This window comes from Petromyzon marinus, chromosome 13, assembly GCF_048934315.1.
Source record: "Petromyzon marinus isolate PM22_M1 ecotype Great Lakes invasive population chromosome 13, UKy_Petmar_22M1.pri1.0, whole genome shotgun sequence".
In the NCBI taxonomy this organism is placed as follows: domain Eukaryota; kingdom Metazoa; phylum Chordata; class Hyperoartia; order Petromyzontiformes; family Petromyzontidae; genus Petromyzon; species Petromyzon marinus.
The window spans coordinates 16,116,636-16,144,549 of NC_133679.1; the positions used below are offsets into that span (position 1 = coordinate 16,116,636).

General features: G+C 47.9%; 1 protein-coding gene across 2 annotated transcripts; it reads left to right on the top strand.

Annotated features, from left to right (window-relative positions):
* Positions 1-10,713: 10,713 nt before the first annotated feature.
* LOC116942150 (mucosa-associated lymphoid tissue lymphoma translocation protein 1-like) lies at positions 10,714-27,394 on the top strand. 2 transcript variants are annotated; one of them, XM_076066923.1, is made up of 14 exons: positions 10,714-11,094; positions 11,387-11,529; positions 11,896-12,020; positions 12,480-12,639; positions 12,907-13,002; positions 13,506-13,541; positions 14,298-14,501; positions 15,920-16,097; positions 16,749-16,823; positions 18,280-18,422; positions 20,187-20,333; positions 22,791-22,948; positions 25,746-25,874; positions 26,661-27,394. In XM_076066923.1, exons 1-14 carry the CDS (start codon positions 10,970-10,972, stop codon positions 27,036-27,038), a joined length of 2,097 nt encoding a protein of 698 aa, XP_075923038.1. In that variant the 5' UTR covers positions 10,714-10,969; the 3' UTR covers positions 27,039-27,394. The 2 variants fall into 2 exon arrangements, with proteins under 2 accessions (XP_075923038.1, XP_075923039.1); XM_076066924.1 differs by having other exon boundaries at positions 10,715-11,094; positions 12,480-12,627.
* Positions 27,395-27,914: the final 520 nt, after the last annotated feature.

Below are 27,914 nucleotides of genomic sequence, written 5' to 3' on the forward strand. Positions count from 1 at the left end.
TTACCAGTGTTAGGACTGTGGGTAGAGTTAGTACCAGTGTTAGTACTGTGGGTAGAGTTAGTACCAGTGTTTGTACTGTGGGTAGAGTTAGTACCAGTGTTTGTACTGTGGGTAGAGTTAGTAACAGTTTTAGGAGCAGTGTTAGTACTGTGAGTAGAGTTATTGCCAGTGTTATTCGCAGTGTTGGTAGTGTGGGTACAGTTAAACCGGTGTTAGTACTGTGGGTAGAGTTAGTATCAGTGTTATGACCGTATGTAGAGTTAGTACCAGTGTTAGAACTGTGAGTAGAGTTAGCACCAGTGTTAGTAGCAGTGTTGGTACTGTGGTTACAGTTAGTACCAGTGCTAGTACCGTGGGTAGAATTAGTATCAGTGTTAGGACTGTACGTAGAGTTAGTACCAGTGTTAACACTGTGAGTAGAGTTAGATCCAGTGTTACTAGTAGTGTTGGTACTGTGGGTAGTGTTATTTCCAGTGTTAGTACAGGAGCAATGTTGCTACTGAGGGTAGTGTTAGTTCCAGTGATAGTACAGAGCAACGTTGGTACTGTGGGTAGTATTAGTTCCAGTGTTAGTACAGGAGCAATATTGGTACTGTGGGTAGTGTTAGTTAACAGTGTTAGTACAGGAGTAATGTTGGTACTGTGGGGAGTATTAGTTCCAGTGTTAGTACAGGAGCAATGTTGGTACTGTGGGTAGTGTTAATTCCAGTGTTAGTACAGGAGCAATGTTGGTACTGTGGGTAGTGTTAGTTCCAGTGTTAGTACAGGAGCAATGTTGGTACTGTGGGTAGTGTTAGTTCCAGTGTTAGTACAGGGGCAATGTTGGTACTGTGGGTAGTGTTAGTTCCAGTGTTAGTACAGGAGCAATGTTGGTACTGAGGGTAGTGTTAGTTCCAGTGTTAGTACAGGAGCAATCTTGGTACTGTGGGTAGTGTTAGTTCCAGTGTTAGTACAGGAGCAATGTTGGTACTGTGGGTAGTGTGAGTTCCAGTGTTAGTACAGGAGCAATGTTGGTACTGCGGGGTGTTAGTTCCAGTGTTAGTACAGGAGCAATGTTGGTACTGTGGGTAGTGTTAGTTCAAGTGTTAGTACAGGAGCAATGTTGGTACTGTGGGTAGTGTTAGTTCCAGTGTTAGAACAGGAGCAATGTTGGTACTGTGGGTAGTGTTATTTCCAGTGTTAGTACAGGAGCAACGTTGGTACTGAGGGTAGTGTTAGTTCCAGTGATAGTACAGAGCAACGTTGATACTGTGGGTAGTGTTAATTCCAGTGTTAGTATAGGAGCAACGTTGGTACTGTGGGTAGTGTTAGTTCCAGTGTTAGTACAGGAGCAATGTTGGTACTGTGGGTAGTGTTAGTTCCAGTGTTAGTACAGCAGCAATGTTGGTACTGAGGGTAGTGTTAGTTCCAGTGTTAGTACAGGAGCAATGTTGGTACTGTGGGTAGTGTTAGTTCCAGTGTTAGTACAGAGCAACTTTGGTACTGTGGGTAGTGTTATTTCCAGTGTTAGTACAGGAGCAATGTTGCTACTGAGGGTAGTGTTAGTTCCAGTGATAGTACAGAGCAACGTTGGTACTGTGGGTAGTATTAGTTCCAGTGTTAGTACAGGAGCAATGTTGGTACTGTGCGTAGTGTTAGTTCCAGTGTTAGTACAGGAGCAATGTTGGTACTGTTGGTAGTGTTAGTTCCAGTGTTAGTACAGGAGCAATATTGGTATTGTGGGTAGTGTTAGTTCCAGTATTAGTACAGGAGAAATGTTGGTACTGTGGGTAGTGTTAGTTCCAGTGTTAGTACAGGAGCAACGTTGGTACTGTGGGTAGTGTTAGTTCCAGTGTTAGTACAGGAGTAATGTTGGTACTGTGGGTAATGTTAATTCCAGTGTTAGTACAGGAGCAACGATGGTACTGTGGGTAGTATTAGTTCCAGTGTTAGTACAGGAGCAATGTTGGTACTGTGGGTAGTGTTAGTTCCAGTGTTAGTACAGGAGCAATGTTGGTACTGTGGGTAGTGTTAGTTCCAGTGTTAGTACAGGAGCAATATTGGTACTGTGGGTAGTGTTAGTTCCAGTGTTAGTACAGGAGCAATGTTGGTATTGTGGGTAGTATTAGTTCCAGTGTTAGTACAGGAGCAATGTTGGTACTGTGCGTAGTGTTAGTTCCAGTGTTACTACAGGAGCAATGTTGGTACTGTTGGTAGTGTTAGTTCCAGTGTTAGTACAGGAGCAATGTTGGTTCTGTGCGTAGTGTTAGTTGCAGTGTTAGTACAGGAGCAATGTTGGTACTGTGGGTAGTGTTATTTCCAGTGTTAGTACAGGAGCAACGTTGGTACTATGGGTAGTGTTAGTTCCAGTGTTAGTACAGGAGCAATGTTGGTACTGTGGGTAGTGTTAGTTTCAGTGTTAGTACAGGAGCAATGTTGGTACTGTGGGTAGTGTTACTTCCAGTGTTAGTACAGGAGCAACGTTGGTACTGTGGGTAGTGTTAGTTCCAGTGTTAGTACAGGAGCAACGTTGGTACTGTGGGTAGTGTTAGTTCCAGTGTTAGTACAGGAGCAATGTTGGTACTGTGGGTAGTGTTAGTTCCAGTGTTAGTACAGGAGCAATGTTGATACTGTGGGTAGTGTTAGTTCCAGTGTTAGTACAGGAGCAATGTTGGTACTGTGGGTAGTGTTAGTTCCAGTGTTAGTACAGAGAAACGTTGGTACTGTGGGTAGTGTTATTTCCAGTGTTAGTACAGGAGCAATGTTGGTACTGTGGGTATTGTTAATTCCAGTGTTAGTTCAGGAGCAATATTGATACTGTGGGTAGTGTTACTTCCAGTGTTAGTACAGGAGCAACGTTGGTACTGTGGGTAGTATTAGTTCCAGTGTTAGTACAGGAGCAATGTTGGTACTGTGGGTAGTGTTAGTTCCAGTGTTAGTACAGGAGCAATGTTGGTACTGTGGGTAGTGTTAGTTCCAGTGTTAGTACAGGAGCAATGTTGGTACTGTGGGTATTGTTAATTCCAGTGTTAGTTCAGGAGCAATATTGATACTGTGGGTAGTGTTACTTCCATTGTTAGTACAGGAGCAACGTTGGTACTGTGGGTAGTATTAGTTCCAGTGTTAGTACAGGAGCAATGTTGGTACTGTGGGTAGTGTTAGTTCCAGTGTTAGTACAGGAGCAATGTTGGTACTGTGGGTAGTGTTAGTTCCAGTGTTAGTACAGGAGCAATGTTGGTACTGTGGGTAGTGTTAGTTCCAGTGTTAGTACAGAGCAACGTTGGTACTGTGGGTAGTATTAGTTCCAGTGATAGTACAGAGCAACGTTGGTACTGTGGGTAGTGTTAGTTCCAGTGTTAGTACAGGAGCAATGTTGGTACTGTGGGTAGTGTTAGTTCCAGTGTTAGTACAGAGCAACGTTGGTACTGTGGGTAGTATTAGTTCCAGTGATAGTACAGAGCAACGTTGGTACTGTGGGTAGTATTAGTTCCAGTGTTTGTACAGGAGCAATGTTGGTACTGTGGGTAGTGTTAGTTCCAGTGTTAGTACAGGAGCAATGTTGGTACTGTGGGTAGTGTTAGTTCCAGTGTTAGTACAGAGCAACGTTGGTACTGTGGGTAGTATTAGTTCCAGTGATAGTACAGAGCAACGTTGGTACTGTGGGTAGTATTAGTTCCAGTGTTTGTACAGGAGCAATGTTGGTACTGTGGGTAGTGTTAGTTCCAGTGTTAGTACAGAGCAACGTTGGTACTGTGGGTAGTGTTATTTCCAATGTTAGTACAGGAGCAATGTTGGTACTGTGGGTAGTGTTAGTTCCAGTGTTAGTACAGAGCAACGTTGGTACTGTGGGTAGTATTAGTTCCAGTGATAGTACAGAGCAACGTTGGTACTGTGGGTAGTATTAGTTCCAGTGTTTGTACAGGAGCAATGTTGGTACTGTGGGTAGTGTTAGTTCCAGTGTTAGTACAGCAGCAATGTTGGTACTGTGGGTAGTGTTAGTTCCAGTGTTAGTACAGAGCAACGTTGGTACTGTGGGTAGTATTAGTTCCAGTGATAGTACAGAGCAACGTTGGTACTGTGGGTAGTATTAGTTCCAGTGTTTGTACAGGAGCAATGTTGGTACTGTGGGTAGTGTTAGTTCCAGTGTTAGTACAGAGCAACGTTGGTACTGTGGGTAGTGTTATTTCCAATGTTAGTACAGGAGCAATGTTGGTACTGTGGGTAGTGTTAGTTCCAGTGTTAGTACAGAGCAACGTTGGTACTGTGGGTAGTATTAGTTCCAGTGATAGTACAGAGCAACGTTGGTACTGTGGGTAGTATTAGTTCCAGTGTTTGTACAGGAGCAATGTTGGTACTGTGGGTAGTGTTAGTTCCAGTGTTAGTACAGAGCAACGTTGGTACTGTGGGTAGTGTTATTTCCAATGTTAGTAAAGGAGCAATGTTGGTACTGTGGGTAGTGTTAGTTCCAGTGTTAGTACAGAGCAACGTTGGTACTGTGGGTAGTGTTATTTCCAATGTTAGTACAGAGGAACGTTGGTACTGTGGGTAGTATTAGTTCCAGTGTTAGTACAGGAGCAATGTTGGTACTGTGGGTAGTGTTAGTTCCAGTGTTAGTACAGGAGCAATGTTGGTACTGTGGGTAGTGTTAGTTCCAATGTTAGTACAGGAGCAATGTTGGTACTGTGGGTAGTGTTAGTTCCAGTGTTAGTACAGAGCAACGTTGGTACTGTGGGTAGTATTAGTTCCAGTGATAGTACAGAGCAACGTTGGTACTGTGGGTAGTATTAGTTCCAGTGTTTGTACAGGAGCAATGTTGGTACTGTGGGTAGTGTTAGTTCCAGTGTTAGTACAGAGCAACGTTGGTACTGTGGGTAGTGTTATTTCCAATGTTAGTACAGGAGCAATGTTGGTACTGAGGGTAGTGTTAGTTCCAGTGTTAGTACGGAGCAACGTTGGTACTGTGGGTAGTATTAGTTCCAGTGATAGTACAGAGGAACGTTGGTACTGTGGGTAGTATTAGTTCCAGTGTTAGTACAGGAGCAATGTTGGTACTGTGGGTAGTGTTAGTTCCAGTGTTAGTACAGGAGCAATGTTGGTACTGTGGGTAGTGTTAGTTCCAGTGTTAGTACAGGAGCAATGTTGGTACTGTTGGTAGTGTTAGTTCCAGTGTTAGTACAGGAGCAATGTTGGTACTGTGCGTAGTGTTAGTTCCAGTGTTAGTACAGGAGTAATGTTGGTACTGTTGGTAGTGTTAGTTCCAGTGTTAGTACAGGAGCAATGTTGGTACTGTGCGTAGTGTTAGTTCCAGTGTTAGTACAGGAGCAATGTTGGTACTGTGGGTAGTGTTAGTTCCAGTGTTAGTACACAAGCAATGTTGGTACTGTGGGTAGTGTTAGTTCCAGTGTTAGTACAGGAGCAATGTTGGTACTGTGCGTAGTGTTAGTTCCAGTGTTAGTACAGGAGCAATGTTGGTACTGTGCGTAGTGTTAGTTCCAGTGTTAGTACAGGAGCAATGTTGGTATTGTGGGTAGTGTTCGTTCCAGTGTTAGTACAGGAGCAATGTTGGTACTGTGGGTAGTGTTAGTTCCAGTGTTAGTACAGGAGCAATGTTGATACTGTGGGTAGTGTTAGTTCCAGTGTTAGTACAGGAGCAATGTTGGTACTGTGCGTAGTGTTAGTTCCAGTGTTAGTACAGAGAAACGTTGGTACTGTGGGTAGTGTTATTTCCAGTGTTAGTACAGGAGCAATGTTGGTACTGTGGGTATTGTTAATTCCAGTGTTAGTTCAGGAGCAATATTGATACTGTGGGTAGTGTTACTTCCAGTGTTAGTACAGGAGCAACGTTGGTACTGTGGGTAGTATTAGTTCCAGTGTTAGAACAGGAGCAATGTTGGTACTGTGGGTAGTGTTAGTTCCAGTGTTAGTACAGGAGCAATGTTGGTACTGTGGGTAGTGTTAGTTCCAGTGTTAGTACAGGAGCAATGTTGGTACTGTGGGTAGTGTTAGTTCCAGTGTTAGTACAGAGCATCGTTGGTACTGTGGGTAGTATTAGTTCCAGTGATAGTACAGAGCAACGTTGGTACTGTGGGTAGTATTAGTTCCAGTGTTTGTACAGGAGCAATGTTGGTACTGTGGGTAGTGTTAGTTCCAGTGTTAGTACAGAGCAACGTTGGTACTGTGGGTAGTGTTATTTCCAATGTTAGTAAAGGAGCAATGTTGGTACTGTGGGTAGTGTTAGTTCCAGTGTTAGTACAGAGCAACGTTGGTACTGTGGGTAGTGTTATTTCCAATGTTAGTACAGAGGAACGTTGGTACTGTGGGTAGTATTAGTTCCAGTATTAGTACAGGAGCAATGTTGGTACTGTGGGTAGTGTTAGTTCCAGTGTTAGTACAGGAGCAATGTTGGTACTGTGGGTAGTGTTAGTTCCAGTGTAAGTACAGGAGCAATGTTGGTACTGTGGGTAGTGTTAGTTCCAGTGTTAGTACAGAGCAACGTTGGTACTGTGGGTAGTATTAGTTCCAGTGATAGTACAGAGCAACGTTGGTACTGTGGGTAGTATTAGTTCCAGTGTTTGTACAGGAGCAATGTTGGTACTGTGGGTAGTGTTAGTTCCAGTGTTAGTACAGGAGCAATGTTGGTACTGTGCGTAGTGTTAGTTCCAGTGTTAGTACAGAGCAACGTTGGTACTGTGGGTAGTATTAGTTCCAGTGATAGTACAGAGCAACGTTGGTACTGTGGGTAGTATTAGTTCCAGTGTTAGTACAGGAGCAATGTTGGTACTGTGCGTAGTGTTAGTTCCAGTGTTAGTACAGAGCAACGTTGGTACTGTGGGTAGTGTTATTTCCAATGTTAGTACAGGAGCAATGTTGGTACTGAGGGTAGTGTTAGTTCCAGTGTTAGTACGGAGCAACGTTGGTACTGTGGGTAGTATTAGTTCCAGTGATAGTACAGAGGAACGTTGGTACTGTGGGTAGTATTAGTTCCAGTGTTAGTACAGGAGCAATGTTGGTACTGTGGGTAGTGTTAGTTCCAGTGTTAGTACAGGAGCAATGTTGGTACTGTGGGTAGTGTTAGTTCCAGTGTTAGTACAGGAGCAATGTTGGTACTGTTGGTAGTTTTAGTTCCAGTGTTAGTACAGGAGCAATGTTGGTACTGTGCGTAGTGTTAGTTCCAGTGTTAGTACAGGAGTAATGTTGGTACTGTTGGTAGTGTTAGTTCCAGTGTTAGTACAGGAGCAATGTTGGTACTGTGCGTAGTGTTAGTTCCAGTGTTAGTACAGGAGCAATGTTGGTACTGTGGGTAGTGTTAGTTCCAGTGTTAGTACACAAGCAATGTTGGTACTGTGGGTAGTGTTAGTTCCAGTGTTAGTACAGGAGCAATGTTGGTACTGTGCGTAGTGTTAGTTCCAGTGTTAGTACAGGAGCAATGTTGGTACTGTGCGTAGTGTTAGTTCCAGTGTTAGTACAGGAGCAATGTTGGTATTGTGGGTAGTGTTCGTTCCAGTGTTAGTACAGGAGCAATGTTGGTACTGTGGGTAGTGTTAGTTCCAGTGTTAGTACAGGAGCAATGTTGATACTGTGGGTAGTGTTAGTTCCAGTGTTAGTACAGGAGCAATGTTGGTACTGTGCGTAGTGTTAGTTCCAGTGTTAGTACAGAGAAACGTTGGTACTGTGGGTAGTGTTATTTCCAGTGTTAGTACAGGAGCAATGTTGGTACTGTGGGTATTGTTAATTCCAGTGTTAGTTCAGGAGCAATATTGATACTGTGGGTAGTGTTACTTCCAGTGTTAGTACAGGAGCAACGTTGGTACTGTGGGTAGTATTAGTTCCAGTGTTAGTACAGGAGCAATGTTGGTACTGTGGGTAGTGTTAGTTCCAGTGTTAGTACAGGAGCAATGTTGGTACTGTGGGTAGTGTTAGTTCCAGTGTTAGTACAGGAGCAATGTTGGTACTGTGGGTAGTGTTAGTTCCAGTGTTAGTACAGAGCATCGTTGGTACTGTGGGTAGTATTAGTTCCAGTGATAGTACAGAGCAACGTTGGTACTGTGGGTAGTATTAGTTCCAGTGTTTGTACAGGAGCAATGTTGGTACTGTGGGTAGTGTTAGTTCCAGTGTTAGTACAGAGCAACGTTGGTACTGTGGGTAGTGTTATTTCCAATGTTAGTAAAGGAGCAATGTTGGTACTGTGGGTAGTGTTAGTTCCAGTGTTAGTACAGAGCAACGTTGGTACTGTGGGTAGTGTTATTTCCAATGTTAGTACAGAGGAACGTTGGTACTGTGGGTAGTATTAGTTCCAGTATTAGTACAGGAGCAATGTTGGTACTGTGGGTAGTGTTAGTTCCAGTGTTAGTACAGGAGCAATGTTGGTACTGTGGGTAGTGTTAGTTCCAGTGTAAGTACAGGAGCAATGTTGGTACTGTGGGTAGTGTTAGTTCCAGTGTTAGTACAGAGCAACGTTGGTACTGTGGGTAGTATTAGTTCCAGTGATAGTACAGAGCAACGTTGGTACTGTGGGTAGTATTAGTTCCAGTGTTTGTACAGGAGCAATGTTGGTACTGTGGGTAGTGTTAGTTCCAGTGTTAGTACAGGAGCAATGTTGGTACTGTGGGTAGTGTTAGTTCCAGTGTTAGTACAGAGCAACGTTGGTACTGTGGGTAGTATTAGTTCCAGTGATAGTACAGAGCAACGTTGGTACTGTGGGTAGTATTAGTTCCAGTGTTTGTACAGGAGCAATGTTGGTACTGTGGGTAGTGTTAGTTCCAGTGTTAGTACAGAGCAACGTTGGTACTGTGGGTAGTGTTATTTCCAATGTTAGTACAGGAGCAATGTTGGTACTGTGGGTAGTGTTAGTTCCAGTGTTAGTACAGAGCAACGTTGGTACTGTGGGTAGTATTAGTTCCAGCGATAGTACAGAGCAACGTTGGTACTGTGGGTAGTATTAGTTCCAGTGTTTGTACAGGAGCAATGTTGGTACTGTGGGTAGTGTTAGTTCCAGTGTTAGTACAGAGCAACGTTGGTACTGTGGGTAGTGTTATTTCCAATGTTAGTAAAGGAGCAATGTTGGTACTGTGGGTAGTGTTAGTTCCAGTGTTAGTACAGAGCAACGTTGGTACTGTGGGTAGTGTTATTTCCAATGTTAGTACAGAGGAACGTTGGTACTGTGGGTAGTATTAGTTCCAGTGTTAGTACAGGAGCAATGTTGGTACTGTGGGTAGTGTTACTTCCAGTGTTAGTACAGGAGCAATGTTGGTACTGTGGGTAGTGTTAGTTCCAGTGTTAGTACAGGAGCAATGTTGGTACTGTGGGTAGTGTTAGTTCCAGTGTTAGTACAGAGCAACGTTGGTACTGTGGGTAGTATTAGTTCCAGTGATAGTACAGAGCAACGTTGGTACTGTGGGTAGTATTAGTTCCAGTGTTTGTACAGGAGCAATGTTGGTACTGTGGGTAGTGTTAGTTCCAGTGTTAGTACAGAGCAACGTTGGTACTGTGGGTAGTGTTATTTCCAATGTTAGTACAGGAGCAATGTTGGTACTGAGGGTAGTGTTAGTTCCAGTGTTAGTACAGAGCAACGTTGGTACTGTGGGTAGTATTAGTTCCAGTGATAGTACAGAGGAACGTTGGTACTGTGGGTAGTATTAGTTCCAGTGTTAGTACAGGAGCAATGTTGGTACTGTGGGTAGTGTTAGTTCCAGTGTTAGTACAGGAGCAATGTTGGTACTGTGGGTAGTGTTAGTTCCAGTGTTAGTACAGGAGCAATGTTGGTACTGTTGGTAGTGTTAGTTCCAGTGTTAGTACAGGAGCAATGTTGGTACTGTGCGTAGTGTTAGTTCCAGTGTTAGTACAGGAGTAATGTTGGTACTGTTGGTAGTGTTAGTTCCAGTGTTAGTACAGGAGCAATGTTGGTACTGTGCGTAGTGTTAGTTCCAGTGTTAGTACACAAGCAATGTTGGTACTGTGGGTAGTGTTAGTTCCAGTGTTAGTACAGGAGCAATGTTGGTACTGTGCGTAGTGTTAGTTCCAGTGTTAGTACAGGAGCAATGTTGGTATTGTGGGTAGTGTTCGTTCCAGTGTTAGTACAGGAGCAATGTTGGTACTGTGGGTAGTGTTAGTTCCAGTGTTAGTACAGGAGCAATGTTGGTACTGTGGGTAGTGTTAGTTCCAGTGTTAGTACAGGAGCAATGTTGGTACTGTGGGTAGTGTTAGTTCCAGTGTTAGTACAGGAGCAACGTTGGTACTGTGGGTAGTGTTAGTTCCAGTGTTAGTACAGGAGCAATGTTGGTACTGTGGGTAGTGTTAGTTCCAGTGTTAGTACAGGAGCAATGTTGGTACTGTGGGTAGTGTTAGTTCCAGTGTTAGTACAGGAGCAATGTTGGTACTGTGGGTAGTGTTAGTTCCAGTGTTAGTACAGGAGCAACGTTGGTACTGTGGGTAGTGTTAGTTCCAGTGTTAGTACAGGAGCAATGTTGGTACTGTGGGTAGTGTTAGTTCCAGTGTTAGTACAGAGCAACGTTGGTACTGTGGGTAGTATTAGTTCCAGTGTTAGTACAGGAGCAATGTTGGTACTGTGGGTAGTATTATTTCCAGTGTTAGTACAGGAGCAATGTTGGTACTGTGGGTAGTGTTAGTTCCAGTGTTAGTACAGGAGCAATGTTGGTACTGTGGGTAGTGTTAGTTCCAGTGTTAGTACAGGAGCAATGTTGGTACTGTGAGTAGTGGCGCGCTGTTGCCACAAGGCCGCGCTCTGAGGCAGCGACGAGAACCCACAACGCGGAAACGACTCAAGCCGACACCGGGAAGTCGCCCCTTCGCGTAACCCCATCGCAGTCTATCGCTGCCCCCCTCCCACTCTTCGTGTCTGTAGCTGCCCCTCGCTGCCCCTCGCTGCCCTTCCCGCCCGTGAGGGCACGGGCTGCGGTCAGCCGCCGGCAAGAAGTAGCCGGGGAGTCTTTGCGTTGCGCTCCGGAGAGAGGAGGTCCCGAGAGGAGGTCCCATGGAGCCCAGTGACGCGGCCGGGCTCGATGGCCTCTCCCCGGGAGTCGCTGCGCGGCTGTGCGCGGTCCTCGACGCGAACGGAGGCCGGGGCTGGCGAGGCCTCGCCCGCGCTCACAACTTCCGGTAACCAGCCCTGCGTGGGGTCGGTCAGGGGAGTCCCGTAGATGGGGTTGTGAGGCAGGGTCCCCTCAGAATCAATTCCCCTCGGGGTCGGGGTCTCCTCAGGCACGGTCAGTGTGTTCCCTCAGTCGCCTCAGAGTCGGGGATCCCCCGCAGATCTGGATCCCCTCAGCCAGGCTCGTGGTCCCCTTCGTGTTGACGTGTGTATGCCCCCCCCTCCCCCCGACATCATTGCCACCATGGTTTGATGTATCGACGGTGAACTCCTCTGAGGCGAGTGTCCGCGTCTGCCCAGGGAGGACGAGCTGGAGATCGGCGAGCCGGGCCCCTCGGCGCGCCTCCTGTCGGCTCTGGGGGCCCGCGGGGTGCGGGTGTCCGCTCTGGCACGGGCCCTGGGGGCCATGGGACGCGACGACGCGGTCAGGGCCCTCGGGCAGGGTGAGTCCGGGCCACAGTTGTTGTTGACCTTCTGGCACAGGGGACCTACTGGTACAAGAGTACCTACTGGCACGGGTGTGTGGTTTACAAATTTGAGCAGTGTGAGGGAAGAAGTATGGTGGCCTGCAGTGCAGAATGGTTGAGTGGGTGAGTGTGTAGGTGGGTGGGTGAGTGAATGAGTGGGTAGGTGAGTTAGTGAGCGAATGAGTGGGTGAGTGAGTGGGAGAGCGAGCGAGTCAGCTTTTGAGTGTATTGCTGTGACCTGCAGTGCTAGTGGTTGAACACAGTGTGGACGACATGACATTGTGACAGGTGGAGGGATCGACGAGTGAAGCTTGCGTGCCGTGCGTGGCTGCGTGCCGATAGAACCGGTGTTTGTTGAGTGGCGCTCGGAGTCGCGGCAGGCCTGGCGGGGAGAGTCCGTCACTCTGGAGTGCCGTGCACGTGGCAACCCCCCGCCACGGTTCACCTGGTTCCACGGCAAACACGAGGTGAGTCCCGCGTTGGCACCACGTGTGCCCACCGCACTGCGCACGCGCGTGCACGATTGCATTGTCAAGGTGTTAGCGGTACGCCACGGATGAACGCCAACGTGCGCACCGACACGTAGAAATCACAACACGGGCGAGCAAACAAGACGCCCCCTCCTTACCATAGCTGCCCTCCACAAAATACAAGTACAGTGTTTAGTACACGGCCCATCAGCCACACAACCTCCCTTCTGGGAGTGCATCATGCCAGCCGCGTTGGTTCAACTCTGCACCGGTTTTGACATTCAGTGTCTCATCAGCAGAGCCAGGCTTGCTTGAACCAATGCTGGTGAACTGCCACAACACAAGATAATCATGAGCGTCATTGTGGAGAATATAAGTAACACAATTAATAAGCAGACAATGTCTCCCCCTTCCCATATCTGAACTTCACTGTCACCGACCCCTTTGCCTTGTCAGATCCCGGACGCCGTGGGCCCTGAGCTGCTGCTGGTGTCCGTGTCGCCGCGTGACTCCGGTCACTACACATGCCGCGTTCACAACGAAATCAGCTACGCCTTCACTGACTGGATCAGGCTGAGGGTGCTGGGCGATCAAACGACACCAGGTCATTGCCGCGGTTAGAGCGCAGCACTACGAACCCGGCGACCCAAGTTCAGTTCCCACTCCCACTCACTGCCAACACCAGTGCAAAACATCTGAACTCCGGCCTGGGCCTCCCCTTCGTCGGACTCGGTCCGAAATGAGTACCCGGTGCTGTGTGAAAACATAAGCACGAGGGAGACAAAGGTGGTCGGGCATGAAGCTGACCAACCTCCTCGTGTGTAGTGTCAACCTAAATAGGTGCTAGCTAACATGACGTTTGTCTTTGTGTGTGCGCACGCAGAGAAAAGACCTGGTCCTGTGGAGCACACGGAGGCCACGGGGGCCACGCAGGCCTGGGGTCCCCAGAGCCCCTCACAGTCGCCCTTCTTACCCCTCGGTACAATCCGCCAGGTTGCACCCCACTGTCAGAGCAGCTTTGCGCAACATAGCCCAAGTGTCGCACAGTCTGTAGCCTGAGGCTCCTTCAGTAATGCGCAGCCTACCACCATATCCGCGACCTCCATTTGCAATAGCGTGGTTGCGGAGGCAGACAATTCGCCTGCTTCCCTTGTTTGTCTCTCCACGTAAACATTTTAAGTATTTTGTACACATTCCATCAGTCACGCGGCCTTCCATTGCTGCATCATTTCAGAAGCATTGGTTTCGACATTTGGTGTCTCAATAGCAGTTGGGCTTGCTTGATCCTTTGCATGGTGAACAGGAGACGTATTGTCTGCTTACTTATTTTGTTATATTCCCTACAATGATCCTAGTAATTATTCTGTTCTTTTTATTGTTTAATTTTGGGTTGAACTATGACCCATAACTAACAGAAAAGACCGTTGCCTATAATATTTGGCAGTACCAGCATTGGTTAATTAATGGTTCCTATACTTTCAGATGCGGAGTCAAGTTCCTTCCAGACCATGTTTTATGGTAAGGTTTTTTGAGTGTCATGGTAAGATGTAGTGCATGTTGGATTGTGTTTATATTCAAACATATTTTTTTGTACTAGGCCACGTAATCTGGCCAAATGTCATCGTGTAAACCCTCCACCACCTGGCACAGCCAAACAGATACAGTTGTCACATCTGCAAACTGCTTAATGTGCGCCGCTCACTTTTGTGTCAGTTCACTCGCCCTTGAGCTAAAGAACGATTCTGTGTTCTCTGACAATTTGATTTGGCTGCATCATGTGGTGGCTGGTTCATACGACCACATTTGGCCAGATCGTCACGTGGTCTAACTAGGAAATTAATAATAAATCCTACCTCCAGCTGCGAAAACCTCCAAGTTACTGCTATAGGCACTCTATCTGACTCTCTTATGTCCTTGTTTGTGTACAAATTAGCACAATACCCTAGACACCCTATGTCTGTTTAATGCTTCTGTAAGTTAATTGTAATTGTGCTGTAATCGGTCTAAACACAATCTGCTCGAGCCAACTTATGCTGCAGATAATTTATTATGTAACACTGATTTATGTTTGTCCAATAGTTATTTTTGCTCCGATTTCCCATTTGCTTCATAGCTGTATTTTATTTGATTTGTTTTGCAAATTAAACTAATCCAGGTCTCTTCAGTGCTGCCCACCTGGTTGCAGAGTGTACATTTGAATGCCACTACAATGCCATCTCTGCTAGGCCTGCAGCAGCAGCGACTCATTGCGTGCGCATTCGTTTGTCATCACAGCAACTGAAAAGGTGGCGCTGGTGATCGGCAACTTGAGTTACCGGAACCACACCGCCCTGCGCGCCCCCCTGGTCGACGCCCGTGACCTCACGTCGCTGCTGCGCGTGCTCGACTTCCGGGTCGTGACCCTCATTGACCTCGACCTCCAGCACATGCGGCTGGCCGTGGCGCGGTTCCTTGAGCTGCTGGACGAGGGCGTGTATGGTGTGTGCGCCCTGCGGCAGCACCCTGCAGCAGCACCCTTCAGCACCAGCTCTGACACACGGCACAGCTCCAATACTGTGGCACCCAGCACAGTGACACAGTGCACCAGGCACAGTGACACCCTGCATTTCTAATGCTGGCACCCAGCCCAGTGACACCCTGCAACATGTGTTATGCAACACACAACTCGAAGCTATCACTCGTTTCACTGTGGAGAATATAAGTAACACAATGAATAAGCAGACGATGCCTCTTCCTTCACACAAGCAAACTCTGGACAGGTTTTGACAATCACTAAGGATTTGCATTTGGCTCGTATTCCCTCGTCTGTTCACACATGAGTACAATAGTCACCCTGTATCTCTTTTCGATTTAAAGCTTTCGTGACTGCAAGGATTCATCTTCTTTGGTTCTTTCGGTAAAGTCACGTAGAATGAGAATAAAATAATAAATTGATAAAATAAAATAACACAATAAAATTCTCACGACGTCCCTTCACCTGATGAAGGCCGCTTGTGTTGTGGCCGAAACGTCATGAGAATTTTATTGTGTTGTTTTATTTTATCAATTTATTATTTTATTCTCAATCTACGTGACTTTACCGAAAGAACCAAAGAAGATGAACCCTGTATCTCGTTCATATTTCTGTAAATTCACATTGTACTCATGCTGTGATCAGTCAAAGCACAATCTTGCCATGCCGACTCATGCTACAGGGAATTTATTATTAAACATAGATTTGTGTTTGTGCAATCTCATGGGATACAATTGATTTTGCTCTGATTTCTAATTGCTTCATTGCTGTACTGTATTTGTTTTGCTTCTGTCATTGTGGTGACCCAGGTCACTCTTGTAAATGTGACTCATCCTGGTCTCTTGAGGTCTCACCTGGTTAAACAAATTAACTTCAAACTTAGTTTCCCATTACCAGAGTAAGGTGTGCTTGAACCAATGCTGGTGAACTGCCAAATATGATAGGCATGGACCCCTTGTTTAAGATATGGGCCTGAGTTCAACGCAGAACTACATGGCACTTATAAGGTTGCACTCATTACACACAAAGTGCTTGCCACAAATGAACCACAATACCTTGCTGATCTCATCAAGGAACATAAACCATTATGCTAACTCCGGTCATCCTCACAGAGGCTTTTGGCTAACCATCGAACAAAGATGAACACTGCATCGTGCGCTTTCAAATGCGCTTCTGCAGCTGTCTGGAATGCTCTTCTCTATGATATTAAGAAGCCACTGGAGCGATGCACTTTCAAATCTAGATTGAAAACTAATTTATTTTGTGTTTAGTTTGTTGTCCTTCCCCCGCATCTTCGATTTGCACGGTTGGCTATGTACCATGCGAAAGAAGTTCAACATATATACTTTACGCAGAATGATAATTCGCGTCTCCATGCTGACAGGTCTGCTCTACTTCGCGGGCCACGGCTTTGAGAACTATGGGCAGAGCTATCTGGTCCCCGTGGATGCGCCGAGGCCCTACCTGAGCGAGCACGCGCTCAGCGCTACCACCATCCTGCGGGGCATGCAGGCCCGGCGCACGGGCCTCAACGTGCTGCTGCTCGACATGTGCCGCAAGCGGTACGTGCGTGCCGCAGTGGTACCATCTGATTTGTCCGGTGCGGTGATTTGTGACCTGACGGCAATCGTGTTTCTGGGTCATTGTTTAGTTTTCGATTTAAAGCTTTCGTGACTGCAATGATTCATCTTCTTTGGTTCTTTCGGTAAAGTCACGTAGAATGAGAATAAAATAATAAATTGATAAAATAAAATAACACAATAATATTTATCAATTTATTATTTTATTCTCATTCTACGTGACTTTACCGAAAGAACCAAAGAAGATGAATCATTGTTTAGTGTTTTATGTTTTACACATAAATCCCATATACACCCATACATACAATATACAAAGCAACAGACTTGTTGGGGCAAGTGCTGTTAGCAAGCAGCTGTTAATGCCAGAGTGCAATTGAGGAGGGTAGCCAGCACCATGCCTAACCGCCTTTGTCTCCAGAGTCCTGATGTTTACACGTTGCCATCAGGTATTCATTCAAGGCTGATTTGACATAGGGGAGACCATTTCAGATATTTGTAACTAAATTTGGGCATGACCAGGAATTGCACCCGGTTCGCCTGGTTCCTAGCACAGTAAATTCAACACTGTGCGGTGTGGTGTGTGGTGCGGTGTGTTTCGTTTGGTGTGCGGTGTCCTGTGTGTGTCGGTTGCAGCAACGTGCATGAGTGCACGGTGCCACCTGTGGAGACACTGGAGGTGACGGCCAACATCGTGTTTGGATACGCCACGTGAGAATGGTCACGGGAGGGGAGTACATGCAGTCATGGGAGAGCAGTCACGGCAGAGCAGTCACGGCAGGGGAGGGCAGATACAGAGCAGTCACGGGAGGGGAGGGCAGACGTGAGAGTGCTCATGGGAGGGGAGTGCATGCACTCATAGGAGAGCAGTCACATGAGAACCGTCACGGGAGGGGAGGGCAGTCATAGGTGCGAAAGCCAGTTACAGGAGAGCAGTCATGGCAGGGGAGGAACACGGGAGGGGGCTACTTACGGAGGGAAACACATTGAGGGGAGTGTTGTGAAGCGTACGAACCAGAGGTGGCCCCTTCCCAACCACAGAGCAAACCCGGACAATGATCTCTGCCGGCTTGGGTCTACCAGAGCTGCATAGTCACTGCAAGAAAGTCTAACACAGCAATCCCGGTGCCAGATCTCAGTACAAATCAGTTCCTGCCACCAGAACACAGATGCCAAATCGCAGCCTCGTATCTAGGTCCAACCCAGACAAGTGGTGACCCTAGGGTGATCTATGAAGGCAAATGCTCCTGCTTAAAGAAAGGGTTCAAGTTTCAAATTTTGTGTAAGGATGTCTCATTTGCAAAAGTGACCTGGGTCACCACAGTGACAAAAGAAAAACAAATACAGTACAGCAATGAAGCAAATAGAATCAGAGCAAAGACAACCAATGAGTCAAGACCAAATAGAATGCAGATAAAAAAGTGCATAAAATAAACAATTAAAAACAGTGTACAACATTAACAATATCACATTTAGTAAATGCACTGTAATGAAAGTCGGCTCTGACAAAATTCCTTAAAAAACCTTTCACAGTATAATTTAGTTACAGACAGGCCCAGACTGACCAAAGGGCAGTCTGGGCAAATGCCCGGTGAGCCAGTCCATTCCGTGGGTCAATGGGCTGGTTTGTGTGGGGAAATTGCAAATGTGATCAGAGTAAAAAGAATAGATGTAAAATTAAATTAATTTACAGTATTACCTCTAATGTGTATGCTTCATTGCTTATTTACTATCTCAGTTGGCATTAACTCCCCATATTCGGCAGCCCCAAAGATTCTTTCTCACCGGCCAATTTGTTTTTTGGACCCAGTCCCCAATGGGCCAATGAGATCGCACGGCAAAATAACACTAAGTCGTCACATTGCAAATCTAGCAAGTATACAGTTTGTCGGACAACCCATTTAACAAATAAAGTAATTATAAAAAATAATTACCCGTAAGTTCGTCACTGGTTACAGAACTATCAGCCTGGAATCAGGGTGCTTATTGCATTGAGTCAACAGGCAAGTGCAACTGCAGCTGAAGTTATCATGCAGAATCGAAAGCTCGACCACACATTGTGACTTAGTTGGGGAAAGTAACCATGGACATTTTTGACAAATTGGAATTTCAGGCGTTGGGGGCATTAACAGAGTTACATGTGGTCACCTTCCCTCCCGTGCTCCAGTTGCCAGGATGCGGAGGCCTACGAGCTGGACGTGGGCCCAGGGGAGAAGGCCGGCGTGGCAAATGGCCTCTTCATGCGCTTCCTCAAGGAGCGGCTGCTGGAGGACCGCAAGGTGACGGCGATGCTGGATAGCGTCGCCGAAGGTACGGTGCAGTGCCAAGGGCAAGCGCCCCCTGGTACTCTAGAACCGACCACTTACCAATCCTCATGGTCAGCCCACACCAGGGCCTGGACACACATCGTCAGGTGACCCTATAAAGGTGCACACACATGACAACAGCCGCTAATCGCCACTAAATGGCGGTGACGTCACCACGGCACTTGTGCTAGGCCAGGTGCACTTTGAGTGCACACTAACAAAGATGAGATCCTCCGTATAGCCTTAACAGGCTGTTGGGGCAAGTGCTGTTAACGAGCACCTGTGAAGACTGACACGGTACACGTTGGGGATGGATGTACAGCACTATGCCTGACCACCTTTGTCTCCCCAGTGGTAATGATTTTTACACACCGCATCAGGCACTCATTTGAAGCTGAGTCGATGTAGAGGAGGCCCAGGACTGGTTCAGATAATCGCCACTGGTGTTGGCCTTGAGCGGGAATTGAATTCCAGCCGCCGGGTTCGTAGAACAGCGAACTAACCACTACACTACCGCTTCCCACACACACGCGAATACATGCATGTGAACATGCATCCACTTTCACACTGGAACTCGCTGCATGCACCTCCTCCGTGCCCGTGTGGCATTCATTCTGCCCTCCTCCTCCTCCTCGCCCCAGCTACCACACAATCAACAAGCAGATGAGGTGCTTGATTCCGTCCCATGTCAGTCCCTACACACAAAAAATATTCTCGTATTTTCTACACATCCCCTCAGTGCATAATTCCAGCAGCATTGGTTCAACACAAGCAAACTCTGGACTAGTTTTGCCATTCAGTGTATCCTCAGCAGTCAGGCATGCTTGAACCAATGCTGGTGAATTGCCAGTTGTTTATGGGCAAGGACCCTCTCCGGTAGATATGGGTCCTAGTTCAATGCAAAACTACACTTGGGCTACACCCACTTTTAAACCTTTCTTAACAGTTGCATTTGAGGCTTACCCCCCTTTTCTCTCCGCCTGATGACGACCGCTTGTGTGGTGAACGAAACGTCGTGGGTTTTTTTTGTTTATTTGTATTAATTTTAACCTGTCTACGTGACTTTACCGAAAGAACCAAAGAATATACAACACACAACGCAAAGCAATCATTATTGTCGTCATGTAGAATTAACTCAATAGATGAGGAGCTATGTGAAGGAGGCTGGCATTTTTCTGCTTATTGATTTTGTTACTTATCTTCTCCACAACAATTCCCGCTCACGGCTAACATCGGTGAGGAATATCTGAACAGGTTCTGGGCCTCCCCGAGGTTGACTCAGCCTTAGTACATGTCGTCTCCGGTTTACGACGATCCACATTTACGACGTTATATAATGCCACCATTGTTCGATTTATGATGCAAAAACGTGATTGACGACGCATCTTCCGACGTGACTCTGAACACATTTGAACAGAGTTGGTCTGCTTTCTGATGTGACTTGGCATGGAGCTTTTGTTATTCTCAAGTGTTTTTGTGGATTTTTTTTACCACTTAACCCCTGTTAAATATTGCTGATAAAAGGAAAAATTATGTTTCTACTGTTTTGACTGTCTATGGGAATAGGGTCTGATTTACGATGGGGTTTCCAGGAACACATTGTCACGTCGTAAAATTGGGCATTGCCTGCCTGGATCTGTATAGATATGCGCCTGCGCGTGGTGCCGACCACACCACCCCCTCATGCGCCGTGTTGGGCTTCATAGTTGCTCGCTCACCAAGGTCTGTTCAGGCTTAGGTGTGGATCTCCTTCTCTGCATGCGCGCAGACATGGGCCGCTGTAACCTGGCACGCGGGAGGCAGGCGCTGGAGATCCGGAGCAGCCTGTCTGAGCGGCGTGCCCTCACCGACCCCCGCAGACCTGCCCACGGCTTCCCCGCGCGCTCCATCTACCAGCGCTGGGCGCAGGCGCACGGTACCATGCGCGTTTTAGAGCACAGGGGCCTAGCGCAGGCCCAGGGACTCACAATGTCAAGCAGCCAGCAACAGACAGCACCATCACAGTTTTAATAGAGAAGAGTGTTACACGTTTCTTGACTTGAGCAACGTTATTTATGACAAGAGCTTGGGGAAAGAGATGATGGAAGGGAATTCCACAGTGAAGCAGTTCAAGGAAAGGAACAGAAGTGAGGTGACCTGCAGTGTGGTGAGTAAGTGAGTGAGTGGGATAGTTGGTGAGTCGGTGAAGGAGGGGGTGAGTGAGTTGGTGAGTGAGTGATGGTGCCAGTGAGTGGGTGAGTGAGTAGTCGAGTGAGTGTGTGGGTGAGTAAATGATTCGATGAGTGAGTGCGGTGCCTCAAATATTGGAGGAAGAAATCACCCCCTGTGAGTGGCTGGCTGAGGTGTCATCTGTTGAGGATGTACTGAAGGCCATCCAGAGTCTGAGACCAGGAAAGGCACCGGGCAGAGATGATCTCCCAAGCGAAATGTTGAGGGAGGGTGGCGTTTGTGCACAGAGTGCCCTACATGACATCATAACAACAGTCTGGACCACTGGACGGGTTCCTCAGGATTGGAAGGATGCCCTGGTGGACCCTCTCTTTAAGAAGGGGGACCGGACAGACTGTAACAACTACAGGGGCATCTCACTCTTCAGTGTGCCGGGAAAGGTCCTGGCAAGAATTATTCAACATCGCCTTGCCAGTCACACTGAGGAGTGCCTTGCAGAGCCCAATGTGGTTTCAGGAAAGGGCGGTCCTACACAGATGTAGGGAATTCTAACAAGACCTACATCTATGCTTTATTGATCTGGTCAAGGCCAATGATACCATCAGTAGGCCTGGGATCTGGGTTGTTCTTCGTGCTTTCGGAGTCCCTGACTCTGCTCACGATCATTAAGGACCTTCATGATGGTGAGCGTGCCCGGGTAAAACTACGTGGCCGGGAGTCGGAGCCATTCCCTGTTCACCTTTGGGTGCGACAGGGATGTCCTCTGGCTCCTACATTATTTAACATCTATTTCGACCACGTAGTTCGTGAATCCTTCGATTGCTGTACCGGAGGAATTTCCATCTGGTACAGATACAATGGGAGGCTGATCGATGCCCAGGTACGGTCAAGGGATGGCTCCCTATTGGTCAACCATGTTATGTATGCCGATGATCTGGTAATTGCTGCTCACTCAGAGGAGGAGTTGAGGCGCTGCTGCTGAACCTGGAGCGTACCACTAAGAGGTGGGGCCTTATCATCAGCCCCACCAAAACTAAGCACCTGCCTGGGTATTTTGTACCATCGAACACTCCGCCCCCACAACTCCCAATTGGTGATGGGGCATTTGTGGAGAGAGTGGAGAGCTTCCCATTCCTGGGCAGTGTGCTCATAAGTGGCTTTGTTTGACAGCAGAGGTCTCACTCCGAATCAGTCGAGCGGCATTATCTTTTCATCAGTTGCATAATGTGTGGAAGCTAGCTGGTCTGTCGCTCCACATGAAGCTTCAGGCCACAGTCATGCCCTACCTTCTCTACACTTGCGAAACGTGGACCCCCCCTAATGGAACATCTTCACCGGTTAGAAACATTTAGGCTGGCCTGCCTATGATCAATCCTGGGTTTAACCAGGCTGGGTTGTGTGAGCTCACAAATCCTTGAAATATCTGAAAAAAGTCCCATCGGTGAGCTACTCCGGCGGGCAAGGCTGCGTTGGCTGGGTCATGTAGCCCGCATGCCCAGCCACCGCATGCCTAAACAGCTTTTGTTCGGCCGGATCGAGGGTGCTAAACGGGCGTGGCACGGGCTAGAGAAGAGATGGAGTGATATGGTACAGGAGGATGTGGAACTGAGTGGACTTGCCGATGACTGGTACCAGCGGTGTCAAGATCGGCCTCTATGGAGGAGGCTCGTGAAGGATGCTACTGGGCAGTTTGAGGCATTCGCCCTCCAACAACAACGGAGGGCGGAGGAGCGATGCTCACAACAACGAGCGGAGCACCGGGTGGCTAAAGTACAGCAAGTTGGCACAGTAGGGGGCACAAGTGGTGGATCGGCCAGTCGTCTCAGTCAGTCGACCCGTGGCACCTGGGTCTGCCCCGTGACCTACTGCCAGCGGGCATTCGACACTTCACGTGGCCTCAACGTGCACTTAGCCTGGCACAAACGCTGTAGTGACGTCACCGCCAATCAGTAGAGAATGGTGGTTGTTGTTGGATGAGTGGGTGTCTTGCTGTGACCTGCAGGGGGTGGTGGTTGAACACAGCATAGATGAGGTTAAACAGGCAGCACCTGGTAGAGCCTTCAACCAGAAAGAATGCACAATGTATGTTTGTTATTTATTGGTGTAGGGCTACAATTAAAAGCTTTAAATTTGAAGACCGTCTGCCCCCCCCTTTGAGATTCTCCTCTGTCACTGACTCCCATGCCTCTCACGGTGCCCTCAGAGCTACCCCCCAGCCGCACGCGCGAGTTTGACTCGGGCTGCCTTGTGCACTTGGGCTTTGCTGCCGAGTTCTCCAACGTGCTGGTGATCTACGCACGAGTCCTGGAGCGCGGCGCCGGCGTGGTCTCGTGCCGCGCATATGTCACCGACCTGCCGGACGTGAGTAGTGTGACGGCCACTCACATGTGCCGAGTGGCCATGCGGCAACCCGGCAACACAGCAGCGTGTTCCCCGCATTTTGAAGAGCTACACGGTTCGATTCCGGCAGCCGCCCTGACTAGAAAAATAGGTACAGAAATTAAAACTGAAAATATATAGCGCAGTCCGGCGAAAAGTGCATGTAATTCGGCGTTCGCCGGAGCACTGATCTAAAGGCTACATCAGTCAAGCGATCGTCAGATGAGTGGTTTTTGAAACAGCCCAGTACATACATCACTCCATGCAGAGTCTTCGAGATTGGTGTGGTAAGTACGGTACAGTAAATGCAGTAACTTTTTACAGGAGGATATTTCTCTATTTGTATGTATGTTTATGCCAATTTCAAATAGGAAACATTTAAAAAACTAAAAAACATATACACAACACCTAAAACATAATGTTAAACAAGAATGTGCAAAAAAAGCTATTTTAAATCATGATGTGATTACAGTGAGGGAAAAAAGTATTTGAGCCACTGCTGATTTTGTACGTTTTCCCACTGAAAAATAAATGATCAGTCTATCATTTTAATGGTAGGTTTATTTGAACAGTGAGAGACAGAATAACAACAAAAAAATCCAGAAAACGCATGTCAAAAATGTTATAAATTGATTTGCATTTTAATGAGGGAAATAAGTATTTGACCCCCTCTCAATCAGAAAGATTTCTGGCTCCCAGGTGTCTTTTATACAGGTAACGAGCTGAGATTAGGAGCACACTCTTAAAGGGAGTGCTCCTAATCTCAGCTTGTTACCTGTATAAAAGACACCTGTCCACAGAAGCAATCAATCAATCAGATTCCAAACTCTCCACCATGGCCAAGACCAAAGAGCTCTCCAAGGATGTCAGGGACAAGATTGTAGACCTACACAAGGCTGGAATGGGCTACAAGACCATTGCCAAGCAGCTTGGTGAGGTGACAACATTTGGTGTAATTATTCGCAAATGGAAGAAACACTAAAGAACTGTCAATCTCCCTCGGCCTGGGGCTCCATGCAAGATCTCACCTCGTGGAGTTGCAATGATCATGAGAACGGTGAGGAATCAGCCCAGAACTACACGGGAGGATCTCAAGGCAGCTGGGACCATAGTCACCAATAAAACAATTGGTAACACACTATGCCGTGAAGGACTGAAATCCTGCAGCGCCCGCAAGGTCCCCCTGCTCAAGAAAGCACATACACATGCCCGTCTGAAGTTTGCCAGTGAACATCTGAATGATTCAGAGGACAACTGGGTGAAAGTGTTGTGGTCAGATGAGACCAAAATGGAGCTCTTTGGCATCAACTCAATTCGCCGTGTTTGGAGGAGGAGGAATGCTGCCTATGACCCCAAGAGCATCATCCCTACCGTCAAACATGGAGGTGGAAACATTATGCTTTGGGGTGTTTTTTTCTGCTAAGGGGACAGGACAACTTCACCGCATCGAAGGGACGATGGACGGGACCATGTACCATCAAATCTTGGGTGAGAACCTCCTTCCCTCAGCCAGGGCATTGAAAATGGGTCGTGGATGGGTATTCCAGCATGACAGTGACCCAAAACACACGGCCAAGGCAACAAAAAGGAGTGGCTCAAGAAGAAGCACATTAAGGTCCTGGAGTGGCCTAGCCAGTCTCCAGACCTGAAGGTTCGAGTTGCCAAACGTTAGCCTCGAAAACTTAATGACTTGGGGAAGATCTGCAAAGAGGAGTGGGATAAAATCCCTCCTGAGATGTGTGCAAACCTGGTGGCCAACTACAAGAAACGTCTGACCTCTGTGATTGCCAACAAGGGTTTTGCCACTAAGTACTAAGTCATGTTTTGCAGAGGGGTCAAATACTTATTTCCCTCATTAAAATGCAAATCAATTTATAACATTTTCGACATACATTTTTCTGGATTTTTTTGTTGTTATTCTGTCTCTCACTGTTCAAATAAACCTACCATTAAAATTATAGACTGATCATTCCTTTGTTAGTGGGCAAACGTACAAAATCAGCAGGGGATCAAATACTTATTTCCCTCACTGGATATATCTGGCTTTTTTGAAAATCTGGCTCCTCCTTCCCCCCGATGCGTCCGGAAATCGTTGATCTTTTGTATTTTCCACCTTTACACAGACTGGCAGCAGACAAATTCCCCAGGCCACTCTTGCAAATGAGGCTCTTCCTGGTCTCTTGAGCTCCCACCTGGTCACACAAATCTACTGGGCCACGTAATGATCTGGCCAAATTCAGTTGCCGCGTGGTACACAATTGATGTGACAACGGGTCGCTGGTTACGATTGCTTCAGCTCACTCACCGGTGAGAGGGCAATCCTCACGGCCAGATTTAGCAGCGATTCGATAAAAGATGCTTCACGTGAAACTGCGTCTGACGCCATCAGGCCAGGATCCAGGGAGTCAGAATAATAGTGACTTCGTCACATGTAAATCCACACACACACACAAAGATCTCCCGTGTAGCCTTTAATAGACTTTTGGGGCAGGTCATGTTATTTTGCACCTATGAAGGTCAGCATGACACACAAGGGGGTGGGTGGCTAGCACCATGCCCGGCCGCCTTTGTCTCCCCAGTGGTGGTGTTACACACCGCACCAGGTACTCATTTTGAGTTCGCCCCAGGGGAGGCCCAAGACCAGTTCAGTTAATAGTCACTGGTGCTGGAATCAAACTTGGGTCGCCAAGTTCGTAGTACAGTGCGCTAACTGCGACACTACCACTCCTCACGCGTGCCCACACATGCACACACATGCACACGTGGACGTTTATGGCAGGAGCTGGAAGTGGATGCCAAGATGAGCAATCTTAGTAGCCTGGAGGTGCTCGGCAGCGAGGGGTCAGTACCTCACCGCCCGGCAGAGCCGTGCTTCTACACACGTGTCACAGGACTGCAGCACCTGCGGGTGAGCACACCCACCGCCCAAACCGCTCACACAAACCACACCGCTCACACCAACCACAAAGACCACACCGCCCACACCACTCCCTCCAACCAAAACAACCACACCACTCACACTAACCACCCAACCACACCGCTCACACAAACCACACCACCCACACAAACCACACCGCCCACACCAACCATACCGCTTAGACCAAGCAAAGTAACCATACCGCTCATTAACCACCCAACCACACCGCTCACACAAACCACACCAACCACACCGCCCACACCAACCATACCGCTCAGACCAACCAAAGTAACCATACCGCTCATATTAACCACCCAACCACACCACTCACACAAACCACAGCGCTCACACCAACCATACTGCTCACACCAACCACACCAATCACACCGCTCACACCACACCAACCACATTGCTCACACTAACCACACCCATCAAACCACCCACACCATCTACACCACACACACCAACTGGACCATCAACACCATCTGCAAAACACACGCAAATCACACAGACAACACCGTCCATACCGCTCATGCCGCCAACTCCATCCACACCACCCACACCAATCACACCGCGCACACCGCTCAGACAACCAAGGCCACCCACACAAACCACACCTCCCACATCAACCACACCAACAACACTGCCCACACCGCCAACTCCACCCACAACAACCACACCACCCAACCCACACCGCCCCGACTGACGGCGCTGCCCCAGGGCGCTGTGTCACCGGGTGCGGTCACTATGAGCCGAGTGAACACATGTCTGTTGCAGGGATCGCTGACCTTCTCCATGGTTCTCGAGTGCCACTATGGGGAGATGGACATGATGGAGACTTGGGCCCTGGACATCGGCACTCCGCTGGCCGCCCAGCTGGGCTCAGCACCGTCACCGCACACCTCCACGCCACCGCACACACCGAACCTCACGCTCCCTGCGTCCCCCATCTCGCCGCTCGCACGGCCGGCTGCTCCCTTCGCCGACTGTGCCATCAGGTCCCCCTCCCTCCCGTCCTCAGCGGGATTTGGGGTGGCTCAATCACCCAGTCGCACAGAATCGTGGAGCTGGGGTCCGTACGATCATCGCCACGCCGGTCCTGTGTCATCACCACTGCCACAGTCACCGCCACCGAATGCAACGTCCCCACGCTAGGATGTGGCATGGCGGCTATCCGAGTCGAGGGACGGTGATGGTTGAGGCTGGACCGCAACCCTCGCCGTGCGTCTCGCGGTCAGGGCCGGTACTCAGGAAGACCTGGGGTGGGCCCTAGTGGGTTATGACCCACCTTTTGCCCATCCAGGTTCACTCTCCTTGGCGGGAGTCACTGCTATGGTGTCTCCCACACGACAGCTCTTCTGCCCCCCCCCCCCATGCTGAGAGATGGAGCCAGGCTTCGTCACGGTGGAGTTGTCACTGAAATCGTAAAAGGGAAACTCTGGGAGCCACTTCCACCATCGCGCGTCGTGGCTGTGTGCTCGTTTCCACATTAAATGAGGGATGTGAAAGGGTTTTCCTGTGTGTCCTCGCTCGGTGTTATTATAACGTCGACTATGCCAGATATACTGGATCAGGTGTGCCGGGTGCGAAACTAGTTAATTCAGCCCTAAACTTTTCCATGACATTGCAATGAATAGGCATTCTATCTGGTACCATCTGGGTTGGGAAATGCCATTAGTGTCCACTACGGGCAAAACGATTGGCATATATCCCTGCGGTGTAATATATACTTGCCACAAATGAACCACAATGCTGATCTCGTCAATGAGCATAAACCATCATGCAAACTCCGGTCACCCTCACAGCGGCTTTTGGCTAACCATCAACCAAAGACGGTCACTGCATCGTGTGCTTTCAGATGCGCTTCTACGGCCGTCTGGAATGCTCTTCTTTGCGATATAAGGAACCTACTCGAGCCATGAAGTTTTAAATCTTAATTAAAACTAATTTCTTTAGAAATGTAAGGATAGGTTTTCCCCCTTTTTTTCTGGCAACAAAACAGGTGTTAAGTTTTGATTTAAAGCTTTTGTG

Excerpts from the sequence above, each read along its gene's own strand:
- LOC116942150 (XM_076066923.1), top strand. The coding sequence starts at position 10,970 with ATGGAGCCCAGTGACGCGGCCGGGCTCGATGGCCTCTCCCCGGGAGTC. Across the intron at positions 13,542-14,297 it reads CTTCCAGACCATGTTTTATG|CAACTGAAAAGGTGGCGCTG; the intron begins GTAAGGTTTTTT and ends TTGTCATCACAG. Across the intron at positions 20,334-22,790 it reads GCGCTGGGCGCAGGCGCACG|AGCTACCCCCCAGCCGCACG; the intron begins GTACCATGCGCG and ends CGGTGCCCTCAG.